This window comes from Nomascus leucogenys, chromosome 7b (genome assembly GCF_006542625.1).
Source record: "Nomascus leucogenys isolate Asia chromosome 7b, Asia_NLE_v1, whole genome shotgun sequence".
Lineage (NCBI taxonomy): Eukaryota > Metazoa > Chordata > Mammalia > Primates > Hylobatidae > Nomascus > Nomascus leucogenys.
In genome coordinates, this window is record NC_044387.1 from 34,170,247 (window position 1) to 34,196,000 (window position 25,754).

Below are 25,754 nucleotides of genomic sequence, written 5' to 3' on the forward strand. Positions count from 1 at the left end.
TCTTTTGGGAGAAATAGTAGGATTTTTATAAGTGATTTTTCCCTGTAGATAGCAATCATTAAATTAAAAGCCTTTCCACCAAGATGTGACACTTCAATAAGCGTTTATTTTCCCAAAGATAACCCCTCTGAGTATTGAAATTCTGACATATATACTCCACATGTGTTTCCTCTCATCAATATATAATATTTTATACAACATGGAATTTCTAGCCATTTGAAGAATATCAGTTCATACATTAATAATAAAAATATTAACCCAATGAAGTCAGTACCACTAATAGTCATAAAACATACTTATTACTATAATATTTACAAGATTTGTTTAAAATCCTTGTCATAGAGTTTGGTCTTGAAACAAAGTTCTCTTCTATGCCTGAAGTATATGATGACCTAAAAGTCATTATTATACCAACACACACACACACACCCCCACACATGTCCCCCAACTCAGACTTGCACCCTTTCCTTGTCTCCCACACATACCACACGTACACTCTACTCTACACCCTCCCCTACACATCATACCCTACTCATAACAGCCAAACACAGGACATTTATTTCACTTCAGAAAGATTATAATGTAATGGTTTCTAATAAATACTTACATTTTAACATTTTTGTCAACTAAGGAATAAAAAATAAAATTTTTAATAAATAAAAATTTAAAACATTAATTTTATGTTTAATAAAGAGATTCACACTGTGGTTAAAACTGTTCAAAATATGCAAGAGGGTATAAGTGAAAAGTGAAAGTCCCCCTTCCTCTATGACTTCTTAGTCCCAGTCCAGATATAACTTCAAAAGCTTCATATGTTGATTTCTAGAAATTGCTACAAACACGTATGTGTATATAAAATATGTTTATTTAATTTTTAAAAGTTGATCACTTGATACTAGTTGAGCCATTAGAATTGGGTACCAGTCATAGTGCTGTGTCCTTGCATAAGTCAACAAGCCTCTCTGGGGACCCCTTTAGTTGCCATACCTCTATGGAGTCAGGCTTGCCTGGCCACATTTGCCTTAGTCCCTATCTGGGAGACCTTCTGCCAGTGGCTTCTGTGCTCCTCTCTCTGTTTGGGGCCCTCAGAGCTGAAAACCGAGTGGACACTGGTAGCTGCCTCTGATTCCTCTTGCCTGGGAAGTTTCCCAATTTAGTCATCCACCCCAGGCACCCAGGGAGGCCAGTGTCCTCTCTAGTTAATTTTCAACTCCTGACTCCACGAATACAGTTTTTTCAATGGTAGGAGGTATTTTTGGAATATATATTCTAGAAATAAAGCATTTTCTTTTCTAGCCATTCACTTTTAACTTTGACTTATTTGCTTCAAAAGTCAGTAATGTGGAAAAAGCTTTTATCTGGTACTTTTTGGTACAATTCATCCCACCAAAAATCACAGATTTTTAAAAGGAAGTTATCTTGAACGTGTAACTGGGTAAGGTAAGATACAGATTTATACAATATTTGTGCAATATTTTAATAGCCACCAAAATATTGTACAGATTATTGAAAGATTATAGTCACGATGTTAAAAGTGTTTATTTAGCATTGTTTTTCAGAGACTGAATTTCTGAAAAAGCTTTTTATTCATGAGGAAAATCTGGAAAACTTTATAAAATTCGATTTTATACCTGGCGTAGGGATGCACAAGGAAATGAAATTATTTACCTAATATCACAGAAATTAAGATGTGAACTCAAATCACTGTACACATCAATTGACATAACTTTGATAATGCAGCTAAATAAATCTCAACGAATGTGGTTGTGTTAGGATTTCAGTGCGCATTGATCTGGATGTACAATTAGTGCCCAGATGCTTTACTCACAAAGTAATTCTAGTGATTTTTAAACCATAATCAAACCTTATCCTTTCAGTTCCAAGAGCCAAATGTATAATACTAGTAATTAAATAATTCTTATTACAAAGGCACAGTTGTTTTTCAATAAAATCAATCTAGGTTGATGCTCAAATTTTATAATTGCTAAATCTTGTCTGCATCTTTGAAAAGATAAATCCTATAACTTGGGGATGGGTGAATCCCCTTAAGAGAAACGTATGAGGTGGAGGGTGTGGGGGCAAGTGGCATGTGCCTGTAGTCCTAGCTACTTGGGAGGCTGAGGTGGAGGATTTCTTGAGCCTAAGAGTTCAGGGCTGCACCTGTGATCTTGCCACTGCACTCTAACTTGGGCCACAGAGACCCTGTCTCTAAAAAAGTATTTAAATAAACAAAAATTTTAAAATAAAGAGAAAAAGATGAAACTAAGATCCTGCAACATGATACTTGGCCTAAATCCTGTGCTTTTTTAGGGGGCTGAGGATCAATAATTTTATTTAGTTAAAAGGATGCAATGACTTGGCAGGAGTGTTTTGGCCTCATCCTTTAAAAAATTAACTTCCCTTAGCCTTCAAGCCTAGTACTTGAATGTCAAGTACCTGCAAGCCTCAATGTCCAAGACTTTTAAGAGCGGAAGGTACGATGAGTTCCATCTTTACTAGGGTCACAAGGAAGGCATGGGTATATGGAAATTTTTATTATTATTCCATCTGAATATCATTTTCTAGAGAACAGGAGCTTTTGTTCTGAAGGGCTACCGGCTCCCTTCTGGGATCTAGCAGCCAGGGTTAGATCACAGGTGTCATTTTCAGGCAAGTAGTTAGCAACAGTGTCGCTAGCAACTGAGCCGGCCCTTGCAGCCAGAGGTTTGCAGTGGGTAGTGTGTATTCCAGAAAGGGCCCTGACATGTGAAAGGAAGGAATATGCCCTAATATTCTACAGTTGTTTTATCGTTGCTACTGATTAGGTCCATGGAGGGAAGCCCATCCCTGAGACGCATGACGGTGATGCGGGAGAAGGGCCGGCGCCAGGCTGTCAGGGGCCCGGCCTTCATGTTCAATGACCGCGGCACCAGCCTCACCGCCGAGGAGGAGCGCTTCCTCGACGCCGCCGAGTATGGCAACATCCCAGTGGTGCGCAAGATGCTGGAGGAGTCCAAGACGCTGAACGTCAACTGCGTGGACTACATGGGCCAGAACGCCCTGCAGCTGGCTGTGGGCAACGAGCACCTGGAGGTGACCGAGCTGCTGCTCAAGAAGGAGAACCTGGCGCGTATTGGCGACGCCCTGCTGCTCGCCATCAGCAAGGGCTACGTGCGCATCGTAGAGGCCATCCTCAACCACCCTGGCTTCGCGGCCAGCAAGCGCCTCACTCTGAGCCCCTGCGAGCAGGAGCTGCAGGACGACGACTTCTACGCTTACGACGAGGACGGCACGCGCTTCTCGCCGGACATCACCCCCATCATCCTGGCGGCACACTGCCAGAAATACGAAGTGGTGCACATGCTGCTGATGAAGGGTGCCAGGATCGAGCGGCCCCACGACTATTTCTGCAAGTGCGGGGACTGCACGGAGAAGCAGAGGCACGACTCCTTCAGCCACTCACGCTCGAGGATCAATGCCTACAAGGGGCTGGCCAGCCCGGCATACCTCTCATTGTCCAGTGAGGACCCGGTGCTTACGGCCCTAGAGCTCAGCAACGAGCTGGCCAAGCTGGCCAACATAGAGAAGGAGTTCAAGGTAAGCTTTGCGCTCTACCGCGGCTGCTCTGCGTGCTCACCTACTTCCCCGCTGCTGCCTGGCCCGCTCTGCCACCGTTCGCTCCACATTCGGTTTTGCCCAGTGAATGTGAAATCGCGAGGGACTGAGAGCGTCATTCAGACTTCATCTGATGTTTTCTTTCTCCCTCTCAATGATGGTGCTGTGACAAATTCTCTTTGGGGATCCAGTATTCTGGATCAGAGAGCTATAATTATGGTGCCGCTCTGTGTTCTGGGTAAGCATTAAATAAAACTCAAGATTTCTCCCCTTTTTGCTAAAAGGAGGGTTTGGGTGTGACTTTTTGTCTTCCAAATCCTTCCTCCTGTTTTGTAGTTAGTTGTATGGTAGCACATAAGTAATATTAGTTTGCTTTATTTCCCCTGAGGGAGTGTACCGTGTCTGGAGGTCCTGCAATACTAGGTCTGTGGTGGACTGGACGGAGCAAGCTCCCATTCCATCTCCACGATAGTGTTAGTTTTGAATGCACTGTTCATTGGCCCAAGCATTTGTGTATCCCTTTAGAATCAAAAGTCAAAAGACCAATAAAAAATACTGTTAAAGTCACTTCACTGATATGACAAAATGCCTCTCCCTGAATTCCACAAACGTATAATCAGAGTGGTGAGCCGTAGATGTCAGTTCAATCTAGAAATATGAGGACAGCAAAGTGATTTGCTTTAAGGGATTTTTTAAATGAGTGAACTTTTTTTTCTGGATATTATTTTCAATCAAGCAGTATTACTTATTTGTATAAAAATTATATATTAATGACAGATCATTTTATTTTTTAATCAGTTGCTACCTCCTCCTATGCGTTTTGATTGGTTCTAGCTACTAAATCTGAGTATTTCATAGTTCTGATCAATATCATTTAGACTGTTTTTGGCAGGTTCTTGTCTCCCATTTCTCATTTAAAAAGATAATTGTAGACATCAATTCCTTGAACTATTTTCTAGATGCTAAGTTAATCTTTTTAGTTTAGTGTTGTGGTGTCAGATCACAGAAAAAGTGATTATTCTTTCACATCTAAATACGGTTTTTATAGTTAGTGAGATTTACACAAATGCAACTAGCAATGTAATTCAGGTTACAGAAAATATACTTTGCCCCAGTGTTGCAAGAAAATGGTGGGAAAGTGGTCTCATCCCTTTTCCATACACACAAAATTCCGTGGATATCATCATTGCTCATTTTGTCCCAGTGGAGATCTGGACTTACTATAATTTTGTTAATCCATTAAAATTTTTTTCTGATGTAAAAGCTACACACATTTATTGTAAAAATTTTCCAAAAAAGGGAAAATACAAAGAAGAAAGTAAGTCTTACCTTATATCTAATCCCTTTGAAGAGATTCATTATGTGGTATTTGAAAAGATTTATTTACCTGGACCCAAAATGACTTTTTTTTTTTTTTTTTAGATAGAGCAAGTTGAAAACTCCAAATTCCGTTTAGAGACAGTAGAAAAGCATTTAGGTAAAGCACTTGTAAATATCACTTTGTTATTCTGAAACAGTAATTAAAACATAATTCTAAACATATTTATTTGCCACTATTTCAAATGCCACACAAATCTTGTTTTTACACATTTTTCTTGATATATACTAAAGTCTGCAAGAGATTCTATAAAAGAGAATATTTTCTAAGATCGTGTTTTAATAATTTACTAAAGATGGTGATGTTTGCAATTCCACCCAGAGTCGTCAGCTCAGTGCAACCATGGTAAGAGAATTTGTTATTCATAGTTTTACCCTGAAGCTGGCTAAGTCCATATTGGTAATGCTTAGAATCTCTCTTATTCTGACTTAAAGAGTCACCTCTGATAACCTTTCAGGGGTGGGGAAATATCACAAATAAAGAGGCAAAAAGAGAGAAAACACAGTTGAATTCTAGAGAACATCTATAAAGCTGCCAAATATCTATAAGGATAAGCAAAAATCATCTAAATCTCCCAGTTCTTTTTTCTAGATTATATGGAAAGTGCTTGTATAGCAAGATAGCCCTCTCTGAGCCAAAATTAGGACAGTTCTTTAGAAATTATAGTCTCCAAGGACTTCATGTCTCTCTCCCCTAACTCAATGTGCCTTTTCTTTCTCATTTTTACCTGTCCTTGTTACTCCTTTCTTATCTGCCTTTCCTTTACCTTTCTCCCCTCTTATCCCATGTTCATGTCCATCTGTCAGGGCTTTAGACAGACAGAGAAAATAGTGCTTTCATAGCACTGACCCAGAGACTCTGAGCTCTGAAAGGGCAGTGAAAGTGAAGCTCATTTCTGAGACAAGCAGGTAACCTAATTTGCCCTATTCCATGGTGTTTGCTATATTCTTCCCATGGGGACTTTGAGCTCAAAGTATTAGCCTTGAAATAAAAAAAAAATAGTTTCCTATGAAAAAGAAGTGATTTTTTTCCTTTTAAGACACCTATATTTATTTTGTCTTATCATTGGCCTATAATATCTATTATCTCACCCCTGAAATTGCCATTGTTTAGATGCTTCAGAGAAGATTCTCAGCCACTCTGCAGTTTTCACATTTCTTTGAGGAATACAGTAGGCATGGTGCTGAAAACGTATGAAGGTCAAATCCCTAAGAGGTCAAATATTCTAGGATACAGATTTAGATAAATTAATGGAGGATAGCTCGGTGACAGGTTATTAAAGAAATATTTTGGATGTGCAAATGCTGTTTGAAGCTATTCTGAGAAACAGAATATTGGAAGGATAGACTGTAGGTCTAATCCTCCAAAATGTCAGTGGCAAGGAAGCCAGTCATTTATTAAGCTGTGAGAACGCAAATTGAAATTTTCTAGTTCTGACTGAGTCAATGACGCACCTTTTTTGTAAAAATAAAGAAGTGGGGAGAGGCGTTTCCTTCGCTGTGCCTCAGTTTTCCTCTCCTTAAAGTAAAAAACTATTTCACCTTATATCACACTACAGCTGTGAGGAAGAAAAAAAATGAATATAATCCAAAAGCAAGATGACATTTTATAGCAGGAAAATACTCTAGGAATCATCTTTCATTTTGTAAAAGAGAAAACAAAGGCTATAGGCAACATTTCATATGTTAAGCCTAGATTTGAGTGTCTTGAGTCCCAGTCGTAGGTACTATACCTAATATAATGTATCTGGTAATATTGAAGCACTTCTTAGCACCTAATTTGTACCAAGCACATTCTAAGCATTTAATCCTCATAGTACCAATACTGGGTAGGATTATTCATGTCAGAGAGGTAAAGTGAATTCCACAATATCACACAGCTAGTAGGTGGTAAAGCAGTATTTGAGCCCAGGAAGTCTGGCTTCAGACTCTATGCTTTTAATCACTATGATGACTTGCCTCTTTTGTTATTAGGGAAAGGGCCTGACAGAACCAAGCCTGTTATGAGTTGAATTTCAGTTTTCCTCTTCAGGATAAAAGAGGATTAGAATGATAATTAAACATACACATTAAAAGGAGTGTGCAGAACCTGTAGATAGATTGTGATGAAGACTGAACTTCATTGTTCTTCCTCTGGCTTGAGCAGATCCTTAGGGTTTTAAGTTCTGCTCTATAAGGTGTGCAGTAGGTCCACCAGCTAACTGTGGAGGGCTGTGGTAATGGATGAGTGGTATATTAAAGACCATTATGCAAAACTAACTTAAGATAAAATTATTAGAAAATGTAGACCAGACAAATGGTCTGATCTGTGAAGTAACATGGTGGAATTAACAGTCAATGCGGCCTCATGGTGGAATTAACAGTCAATGCGGACTTTACATAGATGGTTGCTTTTGTAGCTGAAGAGAGGCTGTTCTTAGCTGGAGTTCTCCATCTTTCCCACGGAGCTCTGCATAGGTTTAATAAATGGTATCCAATGACTATAACAAAAGAAATCACCAGTATCTCCAGCTGTGATTATTTTCTGCACTCTGGCAACAGACTTCTTCAAGTGGAAAATGTTTAAATTGTTATAAAAACAAATAGTGCTGTCTTTGCAACATGTTTGATTATCAGTTTTTTTATCTTTATTGATCTTTCAATGGATGTGAAAAAAAGCTTTCCTTAAAACTAAACAGTTGATGACCATAATTTTATAGGTAATGAGTCATTATTTAGGTATTACTGCAGATGTGGGTACTAAGTTTTCTTCAAAGCATGGAAAGTAGCCTCTTTTTATTTCTGATCAATGGAGAAATGACCACCCTATGTTGTACCAAATCTGACAGAACAGTCTGAACTGAAGAATAACATGAGGAAATTTCATCTAAAAAAATGGTATTAAAAGGGAAGCTTTATATGGAAACAGGCATGGATTTAATACTTCTTCTGGGTGCTATAATAAAATATTTCATTAGTCTTTCAGGAATGGAAAGCAGATGGATATTTAACTGACACTCTGCACAGAAACCAGAGACTGAACATTTTATTAATTTTATCAGTTGCATGATACCAACTTGAATGGAAACTAAAGATTGAGGTTTTATTCATTTTATCTGTTCCCTTATGAGGGGAAAAGGATTAACTGTAACTGTTCTTTATCTGAATTTCTCATATCTGAAATGGAAACTATTCTAATCTGTGTAGCCTTTAAACAGTCTCTCCTTGTTTATTTTAGCTGATGACGTGGTTTTGCCCATCAAATCACATTAATTATTTAAAGGAAAAAAAATAGGAATTTTTCACATCTTTTTTTTAAAGTATGATTTTTGGAAGCCCAGTAATTCTGCTGTGCCCAATATTACTTAGTTATATAGACACATACAGTGTCTCAGGACATGTTACAATGGGGAATTCTGTTTTCCTCAAGTGTTTCACATTAGATTATTATCTGGTTAGCGTTCCTAATAGGTTAGAATTTTAGTGAAAGTCATAAAAGTAGAACTGGGGTCCCCAAAAATGCGACACTTTCTCAGGAGATGGTCATTGACACCTTCATTAGAACAAATGGACTAGAAATAAAGCTCCATTCAGAAGGCAACAAGGAATGCTACCAACTGACTTCCTTATGGCAGTCCACGGCAGTATATAAATATGCAAATGAAATTAAAGATTCACGGATTATTTTTAGCAAAGTGTTAGTTCCAGTGGCCTGGAAATTTTTCTCTCAGGTACTGAATTCTGTAACCCTTGAGAATTCAATTACATACAATGATGTATTTCTCTTCTTCCAGTTCTGCAGGGCACAATAATATGCCCTTCAGACAAACAAACAAACAAAAAACCCTCTGTATACAGGTGGGTATCCGTCTACCTCTCTACATTCACTATAAACCAGTTATTCTCAAACATAACATGTATCGGAATCATCTGGAGGGTGTGTGAAAACACATAAAGATTGCTGGGCCTTTCCTCAGTTTCTAAATCAGGACATGTGGGCTGGGGTCTGAGAATTTGCATTTCTAACACATGCCCAGGTGCTGCTGATGCTGCTGGTCTGAGGACTACACTTTGAGAAGCAATGTCTCCAGTAAGGCAAGGGATGATGAACTGGACAAGTTATTTTTCACTGTCAACCTAAATAACAGAGAGAGAGGTTCTCTAAAAGAAAATGAGGCCGGGTGCGGTGACTCACGCCTGTAATCCCAGCACTTTGGGAGGCCCAGGTGGGTGGATCATTTGAGGTCAGGAGTTCAAGACCAGTCTGGCCAATATGGTGAAACCCCATCTCTACTGAAAATACAAAAGATAGCCGGGTGTGGTGGCACATGCCTGTAATCCCAGCTACTTGGGAGGCTGAGGTAGGAGAATTGCTTGAACCCGGGAGGGGGAGGTTGCAGTGAGCCAAGATCGTGCCACTGTACTCCAGCCTGGGTGACAGAGCAAGACTCCATCTAAAAAAAAAAAAAGAAAACGAGAAAAATAGAAAATCGTATTTATTTGGGAATATAACATTGCAGTGGAAATACAAGTGACGTAGTAAACTATGTGTGTATTCAGGGAGGTAAAGAAAGACCAGGTTTTTAAAGGAAGAGTGAGGAAGGCTACACTCCAGGAACAATAACAAAGGCGGAGCCAGTCCAAAGTTTTACAGGCAGTTGCTGGGCAGATGTCCTCACAGAGGTATTTTTTGTGTAAGGTTGCCATGGGCTTTATGCAAGGTTATGGTTTTCGCAGTCTTTTGTGACAGTTTTATGTGTGAGAACCCTCCCTTCATGGCCTTCTCTGACTCTGTTAGTCAGGGTTTTTTTGTTTTGTGTTGTTTTTAACACAGTTGACTTAGTTTTGACAACTTTCATATCACATATTGTTGATGTTCTACATCAAATTGCCATTTTAGAAAAATTGCCATTATAGAAAAATTTCCAATGTACAAATGGTCTTGTTTTGGCTTTACAAGAACTATTGTTTGTACAAAAGAGAGAAAACTCTTTGATCCCTTGGTCTTTCAGCATATACTTTTTTGAGTAAATGCTTTTTAAATTTTTTAATTGACAAATAATTTTTGTATATACTTATGGGGTACCATGGGATGCTTCGATATATGTATACAATGTGAAATGATTAAATCAAGCTAATTAACATATCTATCACCTCACATTACTTTTTGCGGTAGTGAGACATTTGAAATTTACTCATCAATTTTGAAGTATATAGTACAGTATTAAAGCTATAGTCACTGTGCCGTGCAGATAGATCTCAAAAACTTATTTCTCCTGTCTAAATGAAACTTTGTTCACTTTGACCAATATCTCCTCATTCCATCTCTACTTCACCCTACCTCCTACTCCCACCCCCTGCCTCTGGTAGCCACTTTTCTATTCTCTGAGTTTGACTTTTTTAGATTCCACATATAAGTGAGATTATGATCATGCCATTTTCAGAACTATTTCGGATGGTTGGGCTGGTTGCAGCAGAAGGAAACCTGGCTAAAGGGTTGGGTGGGTGCAAATCCAGCCTGTATTCAGCTCAACAAGCCTTGCATCCAGGTAGGCTGCAGCTTTCTACCCCCAAAAGAAGGGATACCTTTTTCTAATTCACCCAAATACTTTCCATTGAATAAAAGCAAATTATTTGTGTTAAAACACTAAACCTCTTGTTCTTAGAATGACTATCGGAAGCTCTCCATGCAATGCAAAGACTTTGTAGTGGGTGTGCTGGATCTCTGCCGAGACTCAGAAGAGGTAGAAGCCATTCTAAATGGAGATCTGGAATCAGCAGAGCCTCTGGAGGTACACAGGCACAAAGCTTCATTAAGTCGTGTCAAACTTGCCATTAAGTATGAAGTCAAAAAGGTGAGTGGGCCTACTTTCATCTAGTGCCATATTAGGATAAACATGTGATACAAACTATGCCATAATCCTAGGAAAATTATTAAAATAATAAGACTAGATGCTAGTAGGCTGGGCAACATAATGAGACTGTGTCTCTACAAAAAATAAACAAAATTAGCTGGGCATGATGGCATGTGCCTGTAATCCCAGCACTTTGGGGCCTATAATCCCAGCGCTTTGGGAGGCCGAAGCAGGAGGATCACTTGAGGCCAGGTGTTCAAGACCAGCTGGACAACACAGCGAGACCGTGTCTCTACTAAAAATTTAAAAATTAGCCAGGCATGGTGGCACGTGCCTGTAGTTCCAGCTACTGGGGAGGCTGAGGCAGGAGGATCACTTGAGCCCAGGAGATTAGAAGCTGCCGTGAGCAATGATAGCACCACTGCACTCCAGCCTGGGCAACAGAGCAAGCAAGACCTTGTCTCAAAAAATAAAATAAAAAAATAGATGCTATTGATAAAAGATTTTTATGTGGGGGGTAAAGTTGCAAGTTAAATGTGTAGCTTCTGATCCTTTCTAGTTTTTACCCATGGTGGGACCCTGAATAAGTCATAAATTTTTAAATTTCAGTTCCCTCATGTACAAGGAGGACAATATCTCTTATCTACCTCAGGGTTTTGGTGGAATTTAAATGGGTTAAGATATGCAAAAACACTCTGTAAACTGTTAATTACAATACAATTAATAATGCTGTTACTTGTATACATTTTTGTAGGGCACTTTTACATTGTTATGTGAATCCTTGCAGCAAGTCTATATTATTATTCATTTTATCTATAAAATACATCAGATAGATGATGGGGTTTCTATTCTACAAGGAAACTGAGGATTGCCAAGCTTCAATGACATGTCTAAGGTCACATAACTATGGAGTTGGTCATGCAGGTGCCAGAAATAAAAATTATGATTTTTTACTCTGAATACTGCAGAAAAACTGTTAATGTGTATCTATTTGCTAACTTGTATGGGGCTTTTAAATAATTCACAAAAATTGTAGTTATAATGTTTCACAATAATAAATATCTCAGTTATCCAGAATCCAATATTTTATACATGTTATATAACAGACATTTTTGTACTTTAAGAGAAACTGATAATCACAAAGAAATAAACTGTTATCAGCTCTGGTTTTATGAAGTTGGTCAATCTACAAAGAGCCAAGTGTTCTGTCTTTTCTGCAGTGCGACATGGTGCTTAAGAGGACAGGCACTAGAGCTAATCTGTAAGGATTCAGGTCCTAACATCACCATGTGCTCCTGTGTGACCATGAGCAAGTCACCTAACCATCCAAGCCTCCATCTGCTCACTAGTAAAGTGAAGACAATAGTTGTACCTACTTATTCATTTGTTTAAGGATTGCATGAGATAATGCATGTAATTAGCACACAGTAGTACATGGTGATTGCTCAATAAGTATTAGCTATTAATAATAACATTTCTACATTATGAAAATTCATACCCAGAGTGATGACTCTTAAGCTAGTTAATCCTCACTCATCAAAGACCGATTTCATGCCCCTTGTACTGAATCAAGTCCTTAGTAAGAGGAGTTGATTTAAGCAGGAAGGAATTTAGTAAGTGATATTGAGGAAGCTCACAGAATCCTAAGAAGAGGTAGAGGAACAAGCTTATCTAAGCTGTGCTTCCAAAAACCTCACCCAGAACCAGGCACTGCGCTGACCTGTTAAGGGAGTTTCTGTGGCCCAAACAGAACAATTCTGCCTCTGCTGCTCCCCTATCAGCACAGAGAGGATGCTCTGAATCCTGCCTGTTTTCATGTGGCCCCTTCCACTGGTCAAAATGCCTCTGATCAGTGGAACCTAAGCCAGTGCTTGCACCCTAGCAGCAAGTGAGGATGGGGAAATCTCTCTCTCTCTCTCTCTCTCTCTGTCTCTTTCTCCTCTTCCTCTCTCCCCTCCTCTCTGTCTCTCTCTCTTCTGACACACATAATTCTATTACCACAATGTAGAAAACTTCTACACATAGTATTTGCAAGATTTTGGTCAACCATTAATGGCAGATCTCTTCTCTACTTCATAAGACAGTCAAATGTGAAGATTCTCAGTAAAGATTGAAATAAAATGACTTTTCAAGGAAAGTATGTTACAAGATAATAAAATTGGCTAGATTGCCCTCCTCTCAGAGCGTTCTTGCTAGTTGAGGTTTTGTTATTAATATATTGAGGGAAAAGGATAGTTTTGAGCAAGACTGATAGTAAACTGTTTTTTAGAAAACTGTCTGGACATATATTCACACATCCTGCAATATGTATCTCTTTTCTTTGGCACCTGAGAGAATTGATTTCAGTTGTCACTGGTTTTTTATCATTGCTTTGGAAGTGTTATATGAGCAGAGACAGCTCATCTACACTTGTGCTTCTGTCAACTAAACTGCCTTGCAGAGTTTATGTCTTCCTGCATGTCAATTTTAAATAAATTGGCATGTAGGTTACAATGTATGAGGTGTCGTTAACAATAAATTGGTGTCAGTCAACCATCAGGCAACAAAAAACAAAATTAGAACTGTAAGGAGATTTAGGACTTTTGCAAACTTTTCTGGTTTTGTTTGTTTTATGCTATAAAAGGAGTATTAGTTAGACTCTTTGATTTGGAATCTTCAGTCAATAACTGTATGTAAGAATTCTATTCTAGAATAATAAATGTATGTAAGAATTCTGTTCTAGAATAATAAATGTGTGTAAGAATTCTATTCTAGAATACTTGCAAAGCCCCAATTCCTCCTTTCTTTCTTCCTTTCAAAGGCTTCCTTCATGGCTGGGTACGGTGGCTCACACCTGTAATCCCAGCACTTTGGGAGGCCAAGGCAGGTGGATCACGAGGTCAGGAGATCGAGACCATCCTGGCTAACACGGTGAAATCCCGTCTCTACTAAAAAACATACAAAAAAATTAGACGGGCATGGTGGCAGGTGCCTGTAGTTCCAGCTACTAGGGAGGCTGAGGCAGGAGAATGGCATGAACCTGGGAGGCAGAGCTTGTAGTGAGCCAAGATCGCGCCACTGCACTCCAGCCTGGGCGACAGAGCGAGACTCCAACTCAAAAAAAAAAAAACAAAAAACAGAAAACAAACAAACAAAAAAAAACAAAGGCTTCCTTCATTTTCAGTCAACACTCACCCATCTTCACTCTCACAAGGAGGAAAAATATCACCCCACCCACTCCTGCTGCTTCCTTTTCCCACCATCTCATTTCTAGTCTCCCAGCAAAACCACGTCTTGGGTTATAATGATGCACAAACCCTGCCCACTCTGGCACAGAGGTAGTCCACAGCCATATGCAAGCCATTGGGATTTCAAAGTAACTTTATATGTTATGGACTCCCCCACCCCCGATAACATAATAAACTCATATTTATTCAAATCAACTCATAATTTCACCAGGGAAACCATTCTTACCTAATTGTAAGCCATATTGGCCGCATATGAGACTCAGGAAGTCTTTTTTCTACCCTCTGCCCAAGACCTACTCCCAGCTCTGGTTCTGAGTCTATTGTCTTCTAACTGGGCTCAGGATTCCCAGAGCTCCGGTCTTTCCTAGAAATCAAAGCATGAGTTCAACCCAGGCCTTACAGAACTCAATGACAGTTAATCCAGAAAATGAATATAGAAAACACCAGAATAGGAGATACATGACCATGAATTTAATGTTTATGTCGGAAAGGACTTTCTCATATAAAAGTGAAGAAATCTCCAAGCAAAAATGCAAATGATCTGGCCACATATAATTTAAAACCTCTGTATGACATCAGAAAGATTATAAACAAAAAAGTGAAGGCTACACTAGGAAACATGTTTTTTCGATTATAACTCACAAAAGATTGATCTTCTTAATATCCCAATAACTCAAACAAATTTGTAAGGAAAACATCCAGAGCCCTGTAGAAAAATCAGCAAAAGATTTGAATAGGCATGTCACAGAAGAGAAAATTCAAATGGCTAACATGTATATTTAAAATTTTCAGACCTTTTAGTGATCAAAGTATACTAATGTACAAATACCATTTTCCTTCTCTTAAACTAACAAAGAATAAAAATTTACAATTCTCAATGCTGATAGTAAAACAGCAACCATCTGCCTGCATCTTTACTAACAGGGAATGGATTTTGAAGATTATTCATCCTAAAATCTTTTGTTTTCTTTTTTTTGAAATGGAGTCTCACTCTGTCACCCAGGCTTGAGTACAGTGGTGAGATCTCGGCTCAATGCAACCTCTACCTCCCAGGTTCAAGCAATTTTCCTGCCTCAGCCTCCCGAGTAGCTGGGATTACAGGTGCCCATCATCCATGCCTGGCTAATTTTTGTATTTTTAGTAGAGATGTGGTTTTACTATGTTGGCCAGGCTGGTCTTGAACTCCTGACCTCAAGTGATCCGCCCACCTCAGCCTCTTAGAGTGCTAGGATTACAGTTGTGAGCCACTGCGTCCAGCCTAAAATCATTTTTAAGGGGTCTCTAAGGTAAATTATAAAACTGGAAGGACAGTAAACACTATCACTATTTATAGAAATACCTATATTATTCTTCGAAAAGAGAATGGAATAGACTGGAAGATGAAATTTGATTTTCTGAAAATGGGTACAAGAAAATTAATTTTTAGGCAAAAACACTAATTTTGTTTAATTAGAATAAGGGACTATTTGCCCCACCTCCAAAAGTCTTGAGTTCTAATTCTGACTCTACCTCTATCCTGCTCTGTGATGTGCAGCTGAACATTAATCCACTCCCCACCATAGAAATAACCAAAGTTCTACCTACTTCACCGTGAGCTATGTCTATCGTGAGAAAGTTTTTGACAAAAGATACTAGAGCTTGGTAGACCATTGAATCTGGAAAACTGGGCTCTCAGAAAGAGAAGGAGAACATTTCCTGAGTTCTTCATTTCTGCTTTCCTGTTAATATTTCCTCCATAGTAGGATTAGATTTAAATGTAGAAAAGCCATCCTAAAAAGAAACATGCAGCAGTATGAACAGGATAAAAGCATCCATTATGTATCCACTTTCTGTGCAAAAAGTGTGCAGGGGAAGCCCAGAATTAAAGAAATGCAATGAGAGAGTGGTAAATACACCACTGAGACTTTGGAATGGGTGTGCTGGCCAGCACAGTCCTGTGTCCTGCACTGTGTGGCCTCTTGTCCTCGTCTTCCCCAGCCACCAAGAGATAACAGAGCATTTTACACTCAGCAAGTTTGAAAATCCAGAAAACGTGTGCAATGTAAGTTTTAGGTTTATATTTCACAATTCATTGAGTTTTAAAAAGAAGTTGAATTGCCTAGTTTTTATTTACAAGAATATTTTCCTTTAAATTGTATGAATTGTGGCTCTAACAGTATCACTAAAAACAAATCCAGAGTTCCTGCCATGTTTTACACAACAGTATTCCCGTGAAGACGGTTCTTGTGAAGGCTGATTTGATGAAAAACAGTGTAACATGAATTAATTTTTAAGTTTAAAATTTGATTGTTTTCCCTAACCTGCCCTGATCAGTGGTTCGGTTTATAATCTATTAGTCATTTGGCAAGAAAAAACATTTCATTCGTTCTCAGTGCTGACTGTCCAATTGAAAGATTGAGATTTTCTTGTGTCAAGCATTCTCTCTTTAAATGAGAAAACTCAAAATAAGGGTATTATTTTTGTTATGACTTCAATTTGCTGGTCCACTGAAGTTAGGAAACAGCATACAAATGTTATCCAGTTGGGCATAACTGGTGTAGTGACATAAGGAGATTTTTCAGGAGGTAAAATACTTTTCAGGTATAAAGATCACTGCCCTATTTTGAAGTCATTGAAAATACCAAAACTCATCTCCTAAAGGGATTAGCTTTTTTGCCTTCACAAGCTATTATTGTACTGGCTTTACGTACTTTTTTGAAATGCTCCTTGTGTACTTGCATTAGGATTTTACATCATTGGAGGAAAATCTGTTTGTGTGGATTAAATGGAATCGACAGAATCCATGAAGTCGTGTATAATTATCTCAAAAAAAAGAGTAGAATTAGAAGCATAGGAAATAGACCTGTTAAGCTGAATTTTAAAGTGTAACAGGCAAAATGCAAACACCACAATTTTGGTTACTACTTAATGTAGAGTAAGTGTTTGCATTGTAGTACAGGTTACATCAAGTCAAAGATTGACCATCACATATATGCCATATGGAAAGGATTGAGTCCATCAAGTCTTTGAAGCTGTGCAATCTTTATAAATATGTAATTAATGCCGTAAAGCACATCTTCAAATTTAAAAATTAGTCCAAGGAGGAGGAGTAGGAAAGGGAGATATACTATAACATTAATATTTCTGTCCTCAAGAGTTTAAAACCTAAGAACGACTAGTGCCTTAGTCCGTTTGTGTTGTTATAATAGAATGCCTGAGATGGAGAGACTTATAAGAACAAAACTTTCTTGTCTCATAGTTCTGGAGGCTGGGAAGTCCAAGATCAAGGCACCAGCAGGTTTGGTAGTCTGGTGAGGGCTGCATCCTCTAGAGGGGAGGAACATTACGTCCTCACATGGCAGAAGAGTAGAAGAGTAAGCTAGCTGAATGCTGCATGAAGCCTTTTTTATAAGCATCTTAATACCATTAACAAGGGAGCAGCCCTCATGGCCTCATCACCTCTTGAAGGCCCCACCTGTTAACTCTACCACATTGACAGCACCTGAATTTTGGAGGAGACACATTCAAACGATAGCTACCAGACACTCACAAAAGGGAAATTTGTCCATCAATTCCATATAGACACATGCCCACCTGTCTCTTAACTTCATGGGAATTTTGTTTCCTACAGAAACTCTTGGTCTAAAAACTGCATTGTTGATTTCCTAAGTGGTAATCTGATTTGATGACATTATATGCTCCACCTGTAGTTTACCCTGAATGCACCATTATCTGTCCTAAGCTTAGCCTGGCTGCAGCCACCAGGGATGCCTTTTATTTATATCTGTCTAACTTCCCACAAATGCAGATCCTCCAAGTATCAAGATACTTGTACCAACATTCAAATTAAGACTCTTTTAAATTCTGATTAGGCATCTTGATAAGCCTATGAGTTGAAGTCTCAGTTATAATAGCTTATTTTGTGTCTATTCAAAGCTTACTGTGTACCCTAGAACAATGACCTCTTATCACTTGATTCAACTCTGATGCTTCCATTTTTATCTTCTTGTACCAACATACTTGCCCAATATACTGCCTGGATCATAGGAGAGGCTTAAGACATTTTGATGAGTTAATAAATGAATGAATGAATAAAGGACATTTAGGGACCATAGAGGGAGAGGTGAAGCAGGAAGGAAATGATCTAAATATAGTACAGGAGCAGAAGTGGAAGTTTGGAGAAGTTCTCAACAAGAATCCTAGAAAGTTGTCACATATACCCAGGAAGCCTTCAACTTTGATATTCATGAGTTCAAATAATGATTGCATTGGTCTGTGAAATGCTGTTTTCTAAACTTAGAACCGTGGAAAAGTGACAAAATCCTGGGTTTGGAGAGAAGATCTAATACATCCTTAGCAACTAGCAGCTACTGAAAATCAGGACCTGGGATTTTGAAAACTGAATGGAAAGGAACTAGCATGATAAAATATGCTTCTTAGTTCAGGCTGCTGTAACTAAGTACCATAGGCTGGGTGGTTTATAAACAACAGAAATTTATTTCTCGGCCAGGCGTGGTGGCTCATGCCTGTAATCCCAGCACTTTGAGAGGCTGAGGCGGGCGGATCACCTGAGGTTGAGAGTTTGAGACCAGCCTGACCACCATGGAGAAACCCCATCTCTACTAAAAATACAAAAAATTAGCCAGGCATGGTGGCACATGCCTGTAATCTCAGCTACTCGGGAGGCTGAGGTAGGATAATCACTTGAACCCGGGAGGCGGAGGTTGTGGTGAGACGAGATTGTGCCATTGCACTCCAGCCAGGGCAACAAAAGAGAAACTCCATCTCAAAAAAAAAAAAAAAAATTATTTCTTACAGTTCTGGAGGCTGGAAATCCAAAATGAGGATGCCAGCATGGTGAAGATCTGATGAGGGCTCTCCTCTGGGTTGCAGACTGCTGACTTCTCATTGTATCCTCACATGGTGGAAAGAGAGCGAGCTCTCCCGCCTCTTCCTGTCAGGGCTCCAGTCTCATTCATGAAGGCTCCTCCCTCGTGATCTAATTACCTCCCGAAAGCCTAGCTTTCTAATACCCATCACATTGAGGCTTAGAATTTCAACATAATAACTCAGTTAATTATTTCAAATCTAATATTCGTAAATTTATTCTCACCACCTCTGTCTGTGGTTCGTTGAGTATGCGTGTATGGTGGTGCAGAGGCAGCCGCCAGTGCAGCCATCAGTGGACTTCTACACTGGGTGCACTCTGGGGGCAAAAGCAGGGATTTGGGGGAAATTGTACCTATATTGCCTGTCCTGGGAGATGAGACTTTCTTTTTTAATTAAAATTGTTGATGGGAAACTATGCACCAGTCAGTGGAAACCTGTGCATTTCCTTGTAGGTGGGCTTTGATAAAGAGCCAAATACTAATAAATCTAGGAATTGCCTGGAGTTACTAAGAATCATCAGGATCATTAACTAGAACTTGATCAAAGAGGAACCTTTTGACAAATAGGAACTGCAGCTGCTCTCTTAGTTTCTCAGTTCCCAAAAACATTTCATGGGTGTTTCTTAACAGGTTCATTGTTATTGTTTATTCTGCTTTTTAGAAGACAGTGACGCCTTGATTTTTGTGTTGCTAAGAACTCCTTTAAAAAATATGTTGTCACTCATAGTTGATTTTTGAATTCCTGAGCTTGGACAAAGAGCATATGACCATTCAAAAAAAGGTGTGTCTAGCTACAAATGGGCAGATTTTGACATAGGGACCTTTACATGGGCCTGACTACAAATACATTCTGCTTCTTGAATAAGAACAGGGCTTTAAAGAAATCCCAGTCCCTCTAAATGATGCAGGCAGATAACTTAACAAAATCAAATGGGAAAAAAAATCAAATGGCTGGGCTGAAATAAGTATAATTTGGTCATTTTTCCTGATTAGAATTGTATTTATTAAAGAACTGCTGAAGATAAGTAGTCGTGTTCTTTTGACCTTTTGATAAAGGAAGCAATAAAAAGGAGGACAGGAGGGAAGTGGCATTTGGTGCCAGTTCCTGGAAGAAGTGCACGTGTAGACCCAGCATAATATTTGCAAGTTCATTGATTATTTTTCAGACCTTTTACAGATTTGCAGTAATAGTACATAATTACACAAAGGGTGCATTATGCATTTTTTTATTCATAGCATTTTAGGGGTTGCTCGCGAAACTTCACACATTTCTCTTTTAGCTATAGCCTACAATAAACCAAGTAACTTTTCTTCTTTTCCATTTTGAACTGAATGCAAGTAAGCTGGGCAACAGCAAGATGGGACACATTTTTACAAAAGAAGCCAGATGTCACCCAGATTCCACAGAGAAATCTGTGAATCGTGGAGGGTTTCTATCAAAAAGAACCATGATTAAGGACAACACCAATTTTACCTTCTCATTTCCATTCTGATTCTTCTATTAGTTCTGAAACAATTTTGAAAAATGGAGGGAAAGCTAAGAAGAATATTACCAGAACCTTCCAGTACCAATATGCTAGAAAAAATATGCTTTAATATCTTTAGGATGCATGTGTATTTAATAGTTGAACTATTGACAGTGGTATGGTAACTTACCTTTCTCTCCCCTTCTCAAACTCTGTCTCTCCCAATAGTTTGTGGCTCATCCCAACTGCCAGCAGCAGCTCTTGACGATCTGGTATGAGAACCTCTCAGGCCTAAGGGAGCAGACCATAGCGATCAAGTGTCTCGTTGTGCTGGTCGTGGCCCTGGGCCTTCCATTCCTGGCCATTGGCTACTGGATCGCACCTTGCAGCAGGGTACTTGCTTTCTACATCTATTTGCTCTGTGGTGGTGTGCTGTGTCTCTTTGGGATAAAAAAATAAAAAGCTGCATGCTTAAGAATCTTCTCAGTTTTACCCTGAATGTTAATTGACTCAAGAACACAGATTCTCCTTTTTAATTACTGGATCAATTCAAATAAGGGATGAAAAAGGATTTGGTACCAGTGGAATATACCACATTTGCAGGCATAAAGTACTTAGGCTTTTAAGATAAAATCCTCATGGTAGACAGAGAAGGAAAAGCTGCTTGAGTGAAGTAGCCCTTGTACTGATTTTATTGACGGCTTAATAAGTAGAGTGTCGACTGGACTGGCCTGTGAACAGACTGGGGAATGGAGAGCACTACTGCAGCAGTACCAAGAAACAGTTACGCTGGGAACTAGAAGGGCAACCCATTTGGACCTGTCAGAAGAAATCCAAGGCTAAGTGTGTGAAGCACAGTTGAGAACAGCGGTGGTATCCAAAGTCTTCAAGAAAATGCATGTCAGGTTCCCCTAGCCCTTTGTTAATTCAGACAGTTCTTTAAAATGTAGGATTTAGGTTCAGGGATTTTGGATTTTTTTAGATTGTTTATTTGTTTTTGCTTGGGTCATTTTGGTTAGTACCTTTATTCTGCTCTCAACTTTCCAATGTAAAATCAATTTACTTGTGTCCAAGAGATCCCCTAGCAAGATGTGGAAAGGAATACTATTCATGCCAGTTATTACAAGCACTGCCAGAGAGAAGGAGCTGTGCTGAGATCCTTTAATCCTGTTTTTATATTCTGAAATTTGGTTTTGTTTAAGTCAGAGGTAGTTTCAAGGCAGAGTCAAGGGCACTTACAAATGATCCTGGAAATCTGTCATCTCTCTGGCTGAGCAGTCTCCCCCGGCAGAGTTCTGCTCTGCGAACACCATATATGTGTGAGAACATTCATCCATCTCATTTCATCATTGAGTTGCCCATGCAAGTTAAGGCAGAAAGTTTGTCATTTTGATCATGTTTGATGACTCAGCCAAGTTCTTTTGTTACGTATCATGGAAAATTACTTTAAGATTCTTCAAATACGTAAACACTAAAGATGAAAAACTATAAATAATATGAGAGGGCATGCAATAAAACAAAAATCATATCCTACCCAAATAATTTTCCCTTCTGAAGGAAATGAGTTGGAAAGTTCAGGTTTAGAAGTGTTTGTCTGTTAGGGGAACTTAATCAGTTAAAACATTCCATCAGGTTTGAAGTAGCCATCTTGGAGTCCACTTCTTTTTTGCCTGCACTTTTACAAGTACAACTAACAGTGTGGCATGCTCTGCAGAGAAGGGAAACGTGGAAGTTGAGCCATTCCCAGAGCCCATGTTTAGAGCTGCCGTATACCACCTATCTTATGGAAAAAGGCAACATAGCAAGAATTTTCCATGTATGTCCCATTTTTGAGATTGGCATTCTGCTTTCTTTTCATGTTATTTAAAGTTTTAAAAGATTGACCTTTAGGAGAAACAGACTTGGTAATTCCCAAGAAATTTTTATGTGCTATGGATAAGCTACCCCCAAACATGCCCTTTTTGTAGCTGTGTAACAACAAGGTGATGTGTAAATGTGTTGTATATTTTTCTGTGTCTAACATGGAAAATGTGACATTCGTCTGTGTGTATTCATGTTCAATCCCAAAAATACCTGACATCTCTTTCATCATTTATTGACATCACATTAAGGTTCTAGACCTACAAAAACATTTGTTCAGAGTTACAGTCCCTTAAATGTGAACCTCAGTACTTTATAAGGTCACAGACAGAGTTAAAAAGCAGGGTCTGAGAGTGTAGAAGAGTGTATAAATCTACCAAATGTACCTAATTCTTGGACTGTGGAGGCCCTTGAGACAGGAGGAATGGTTTTTCATTTTCACAGGAACATGGGACTTTTAAGGACATTATATCATAGGGGATTTTAAAGGAGTCGCCTTAAAATAATTATAAACTGAACTTTGGAAGTCCTTTTGTACCATTTACATGATTATCCAACTCGGAGATCACTTTCAATTAAGTTAACCTACTTAGAGGTTTTAATTATTGTGTATCTCCCTCTTCTTATTAGGGGCAGTAACAGATACAATATTCATCTTGGTTCTAATATTTTCTGCCTTTTTTATAGCATACCAGGTATAACTTGATTTTGGAATATTTAGAAATGAGAACTAAAATTTACTTCCGTAGTAGTAATTTTTTTAATCTTCAAAGGGTTTTTAATGTTTTATATGAGTCTTTAAGATCCTCATAACATCTCAATTACAAAGCAATAAAGAATTACACAATACAAAGTTGAAGTTTCTTTTCTAGACCCTAAAATCCGAACTTTGCATATACTTTTGTGTAAAAATAAGAGCAAGAACCAGTATCCCTGTGATTTCCAGAAGTGCATCTGTGAATGCAGTCTACCCTAAGACAAATTGGACATTTAGAAACAGTGAATTTTGAATGCTTATTAAATTATTTTTGGAGGAAGCATTCCTCCAAAAAAGAATATTTTTCATAATGTAGAGCTTTTTGGAAACAGAAGCAGAATTTTGAGTGTTCTCCCTTCATCTATTTTTTTTAATCCTATGTTGTAATCTCCACAAGTGAAAGCCAGGTTTTCTGAAGCAAACTTTTCCTCTTTGTTTTGTTACAGCTGGGGAAAATTCTGCGAAGCCCTTTTATGAAGTTTGTAGCACACGCAGCTTCTTTCATCATCTTCCTGGGTCTGCTTGTGTTCAATGCCTCAGACAGGTTCGAAGGCATCACCACACTGCCCAATATCACAGTTATTGACTATCCCAAACAGATCTTCAGGGTGAAAACCACCCAGTTTACATGGACTGAAATGCTAATTATGGTCTGGGTTCTTGGTAAGCCTTTTATTTTAAATACCCTAATTTCTACCAAAAAGTAATTATAGAAATAATTGTCATTTTCTATTGAAAAAAATGTTATTGTATCTTATATGGTGACATCACTGTTGCAAGATAAGCTAAATAGCAAAATAACCAAATAATTTTCTAGCTAGATAATGCTAAAAGGTGTCCCTTAACACTAAATTTTTTATGAGTAACATGACCTTAATTACAAATATACCATGTTTCAGAAATCTAACTTCAATTATTGAACAAGATGTAAGTTTTAAAATGTAACTCACTGTGATTAATTATTTAATTGAAATACTTATGAAATAACCCGGTGGCTATCAACTGATGACAAATATTTTCTTTGTTGTTTTAGTTCCAGAGATTTTAGGAGAGTTTTCGTTTTCAGAATGTTTGTTATTAGGTTGGGTACAAAAATAACTGTGGTTTTTACTATTTTTAAAATGGCAAAAACTGCAATTACTTTTGCACCAACCTATTTCATCTTACAATAACACATTTTGACTAGCTGTGTTAAAATAAGAATTTGAAGTAATGTGAGTAAAAGAATTTGTTGTGCTCTCTGCTAAGAAATGGAGATTGGAACCAGGTTGTTTATTTGTGATTAATCCAAAGTCATTGTATTTATTTTATGCAATGTGAGTCTTGGTGTCTTCTCATTTTCTGAGTTAGTAGGTTAGTTCTTCCTCCCATTCACTCCTGTGGCCTCAGCCTGGGTCAAGTAATTATTTTATACATTTTCTTTTAAGCCATTACATTTTTAAAAAATTCTACAATATTTTCCCTTTATGTAGTCAGGACAATTTGTTAAGTTGGACAATTTTTTAAGTTGTTAAGTTGTACTATTTTGTCCTCTTGTCCCAGAATGGCATTTTCTGCTTTCAGTTTCTTCAGAGTGTCCTAGGGCCTCTCACTTAAGCGTTTCGTCTTTTTCAAATGATGTTGCTCACTTTTTAGCATGACATGGAAATGAGAAGAGAGGATAAGAGTGTGATATGAGTATCATTGGGAAACCATTCTTCTTGTTAAAAATCTTGTGGACTTACTTCTCCAACAATCACTATGGTTTGATAACTAACCATTGTGATTGTATAGAACATATTTTCTTCTCCAAAAGTCTTATGGGATAACTTGAAGAGCCTTCCTTGCTTATTTCCTTTCCTTCTCTCTTCTCCTCACCCCCCTCCACCACCTCCTCTACATGAATAGAGACATCTCTGGTGCCACATGTAGACTGCTTCTCCAAATTCTAGCGTGGTGGGGTGAATTATTTTCTTAGCAGGAGCTTCTTCCATTTAACTCTGCACGGGGCCTCAGTGACCATAGTCAGTCAGTCAATGCTTTGCGATGCCTAGTGCTGTGCTTGACGTGTAGGGTAGAGATGTGACCTGATGGTGGACACAATAATGCCTTCTCGGTCTAGCCTGTAAAATCTGACCTGCACCCTCTGTGTTTGTTGTGACAGGAATGATGTGGTCTGAGTGTAAAGAGCTCTGGCTGGAAGGACCTAGGGAATACATTTTGCAGTTGTGGAATGTGCTCGACTTTGGGATGCTCTCCATCTTCATTGCTGCTTTCACAGCCAGATTCCTAGCTTTCCTTCAGGCAACAAAGGCACAACAGTATGTGGACAGTTACGTCCAAGAGAGTGACCTCAGTGAAGTGACACTCCCACCAGAGATACAGTATTTCACTTATGGTAAGTTGTTAGCTTCAGGGTCCCCTGATGTTTCTGGAAAGGTATTGGAACCACATTTTGGAAGGAAATGCCAATTAGAGTATGTTTAGTATGAGAGGTGAATTGACTATTTATGGACAGTGGAGAAAGCATGAACTTTGGAACTTACAAAACTGGATTCATTTCAAGGCTCTGACCCCCTTTGCTGTGTAAACTTGTTCAAGTCCATTTGTTTCACTGTGCCTCAGTTTTCATAGCTATAAAAAGACAATGTTGCAAGGTGGAAGAAAATTACCTTTAAGCCTATAAGATAATTACTATTGGGAGACTGTCTTAATTAGGGAAAAAATAGTTTGATAAACTGCTTGATGTGGAAGATAAGTCCCTGAGAGCATGAGTTCAAGGAGATAAGATA

The 25,754-nt window shown here is 38.6% G+C and overlaps 1 protein-coding gene across 3 annotated transcripts in view; it reads left to right on the forward strand.

Annotated features, from left to right (window-relative positions):
• The window catches only part of TRPC3 (transient receptor potential cation channel subfamily C member 3), a 77,188-nt gene that overhangs the window by 16,237 nt on the left and 35,197 nt on the right, over window positions 1-25,754 (forward strand). For all 3 annotated transcript variants that reach the window (XM_003271343.3, XM_030815744.1, XM_030815745.1), the window contains exons 2-6: window positions 2,805-3,576; window positions 10,617-10,805; window positions 20,595-20,759; window positions 23,430-23,646; window positions 25,127-25,360. In XM_003271343.3, coding sequence (XP_003271391.1) covers window positions 2,805-3,576; window positions 10,617-10,805; window positions 20,595-20,759; window positions 23,430-23,646; window positions 25,127-25,360 — 1,577 coding nt within the window. The remainder of the gene's footprint in view (window positions 1-2,804; window positions 3,577-10,616; window positions 10,806-20,594; window positions 20,760-23,429; window positions 23,647-25,126; window positions 25,361-25,754) is intronic.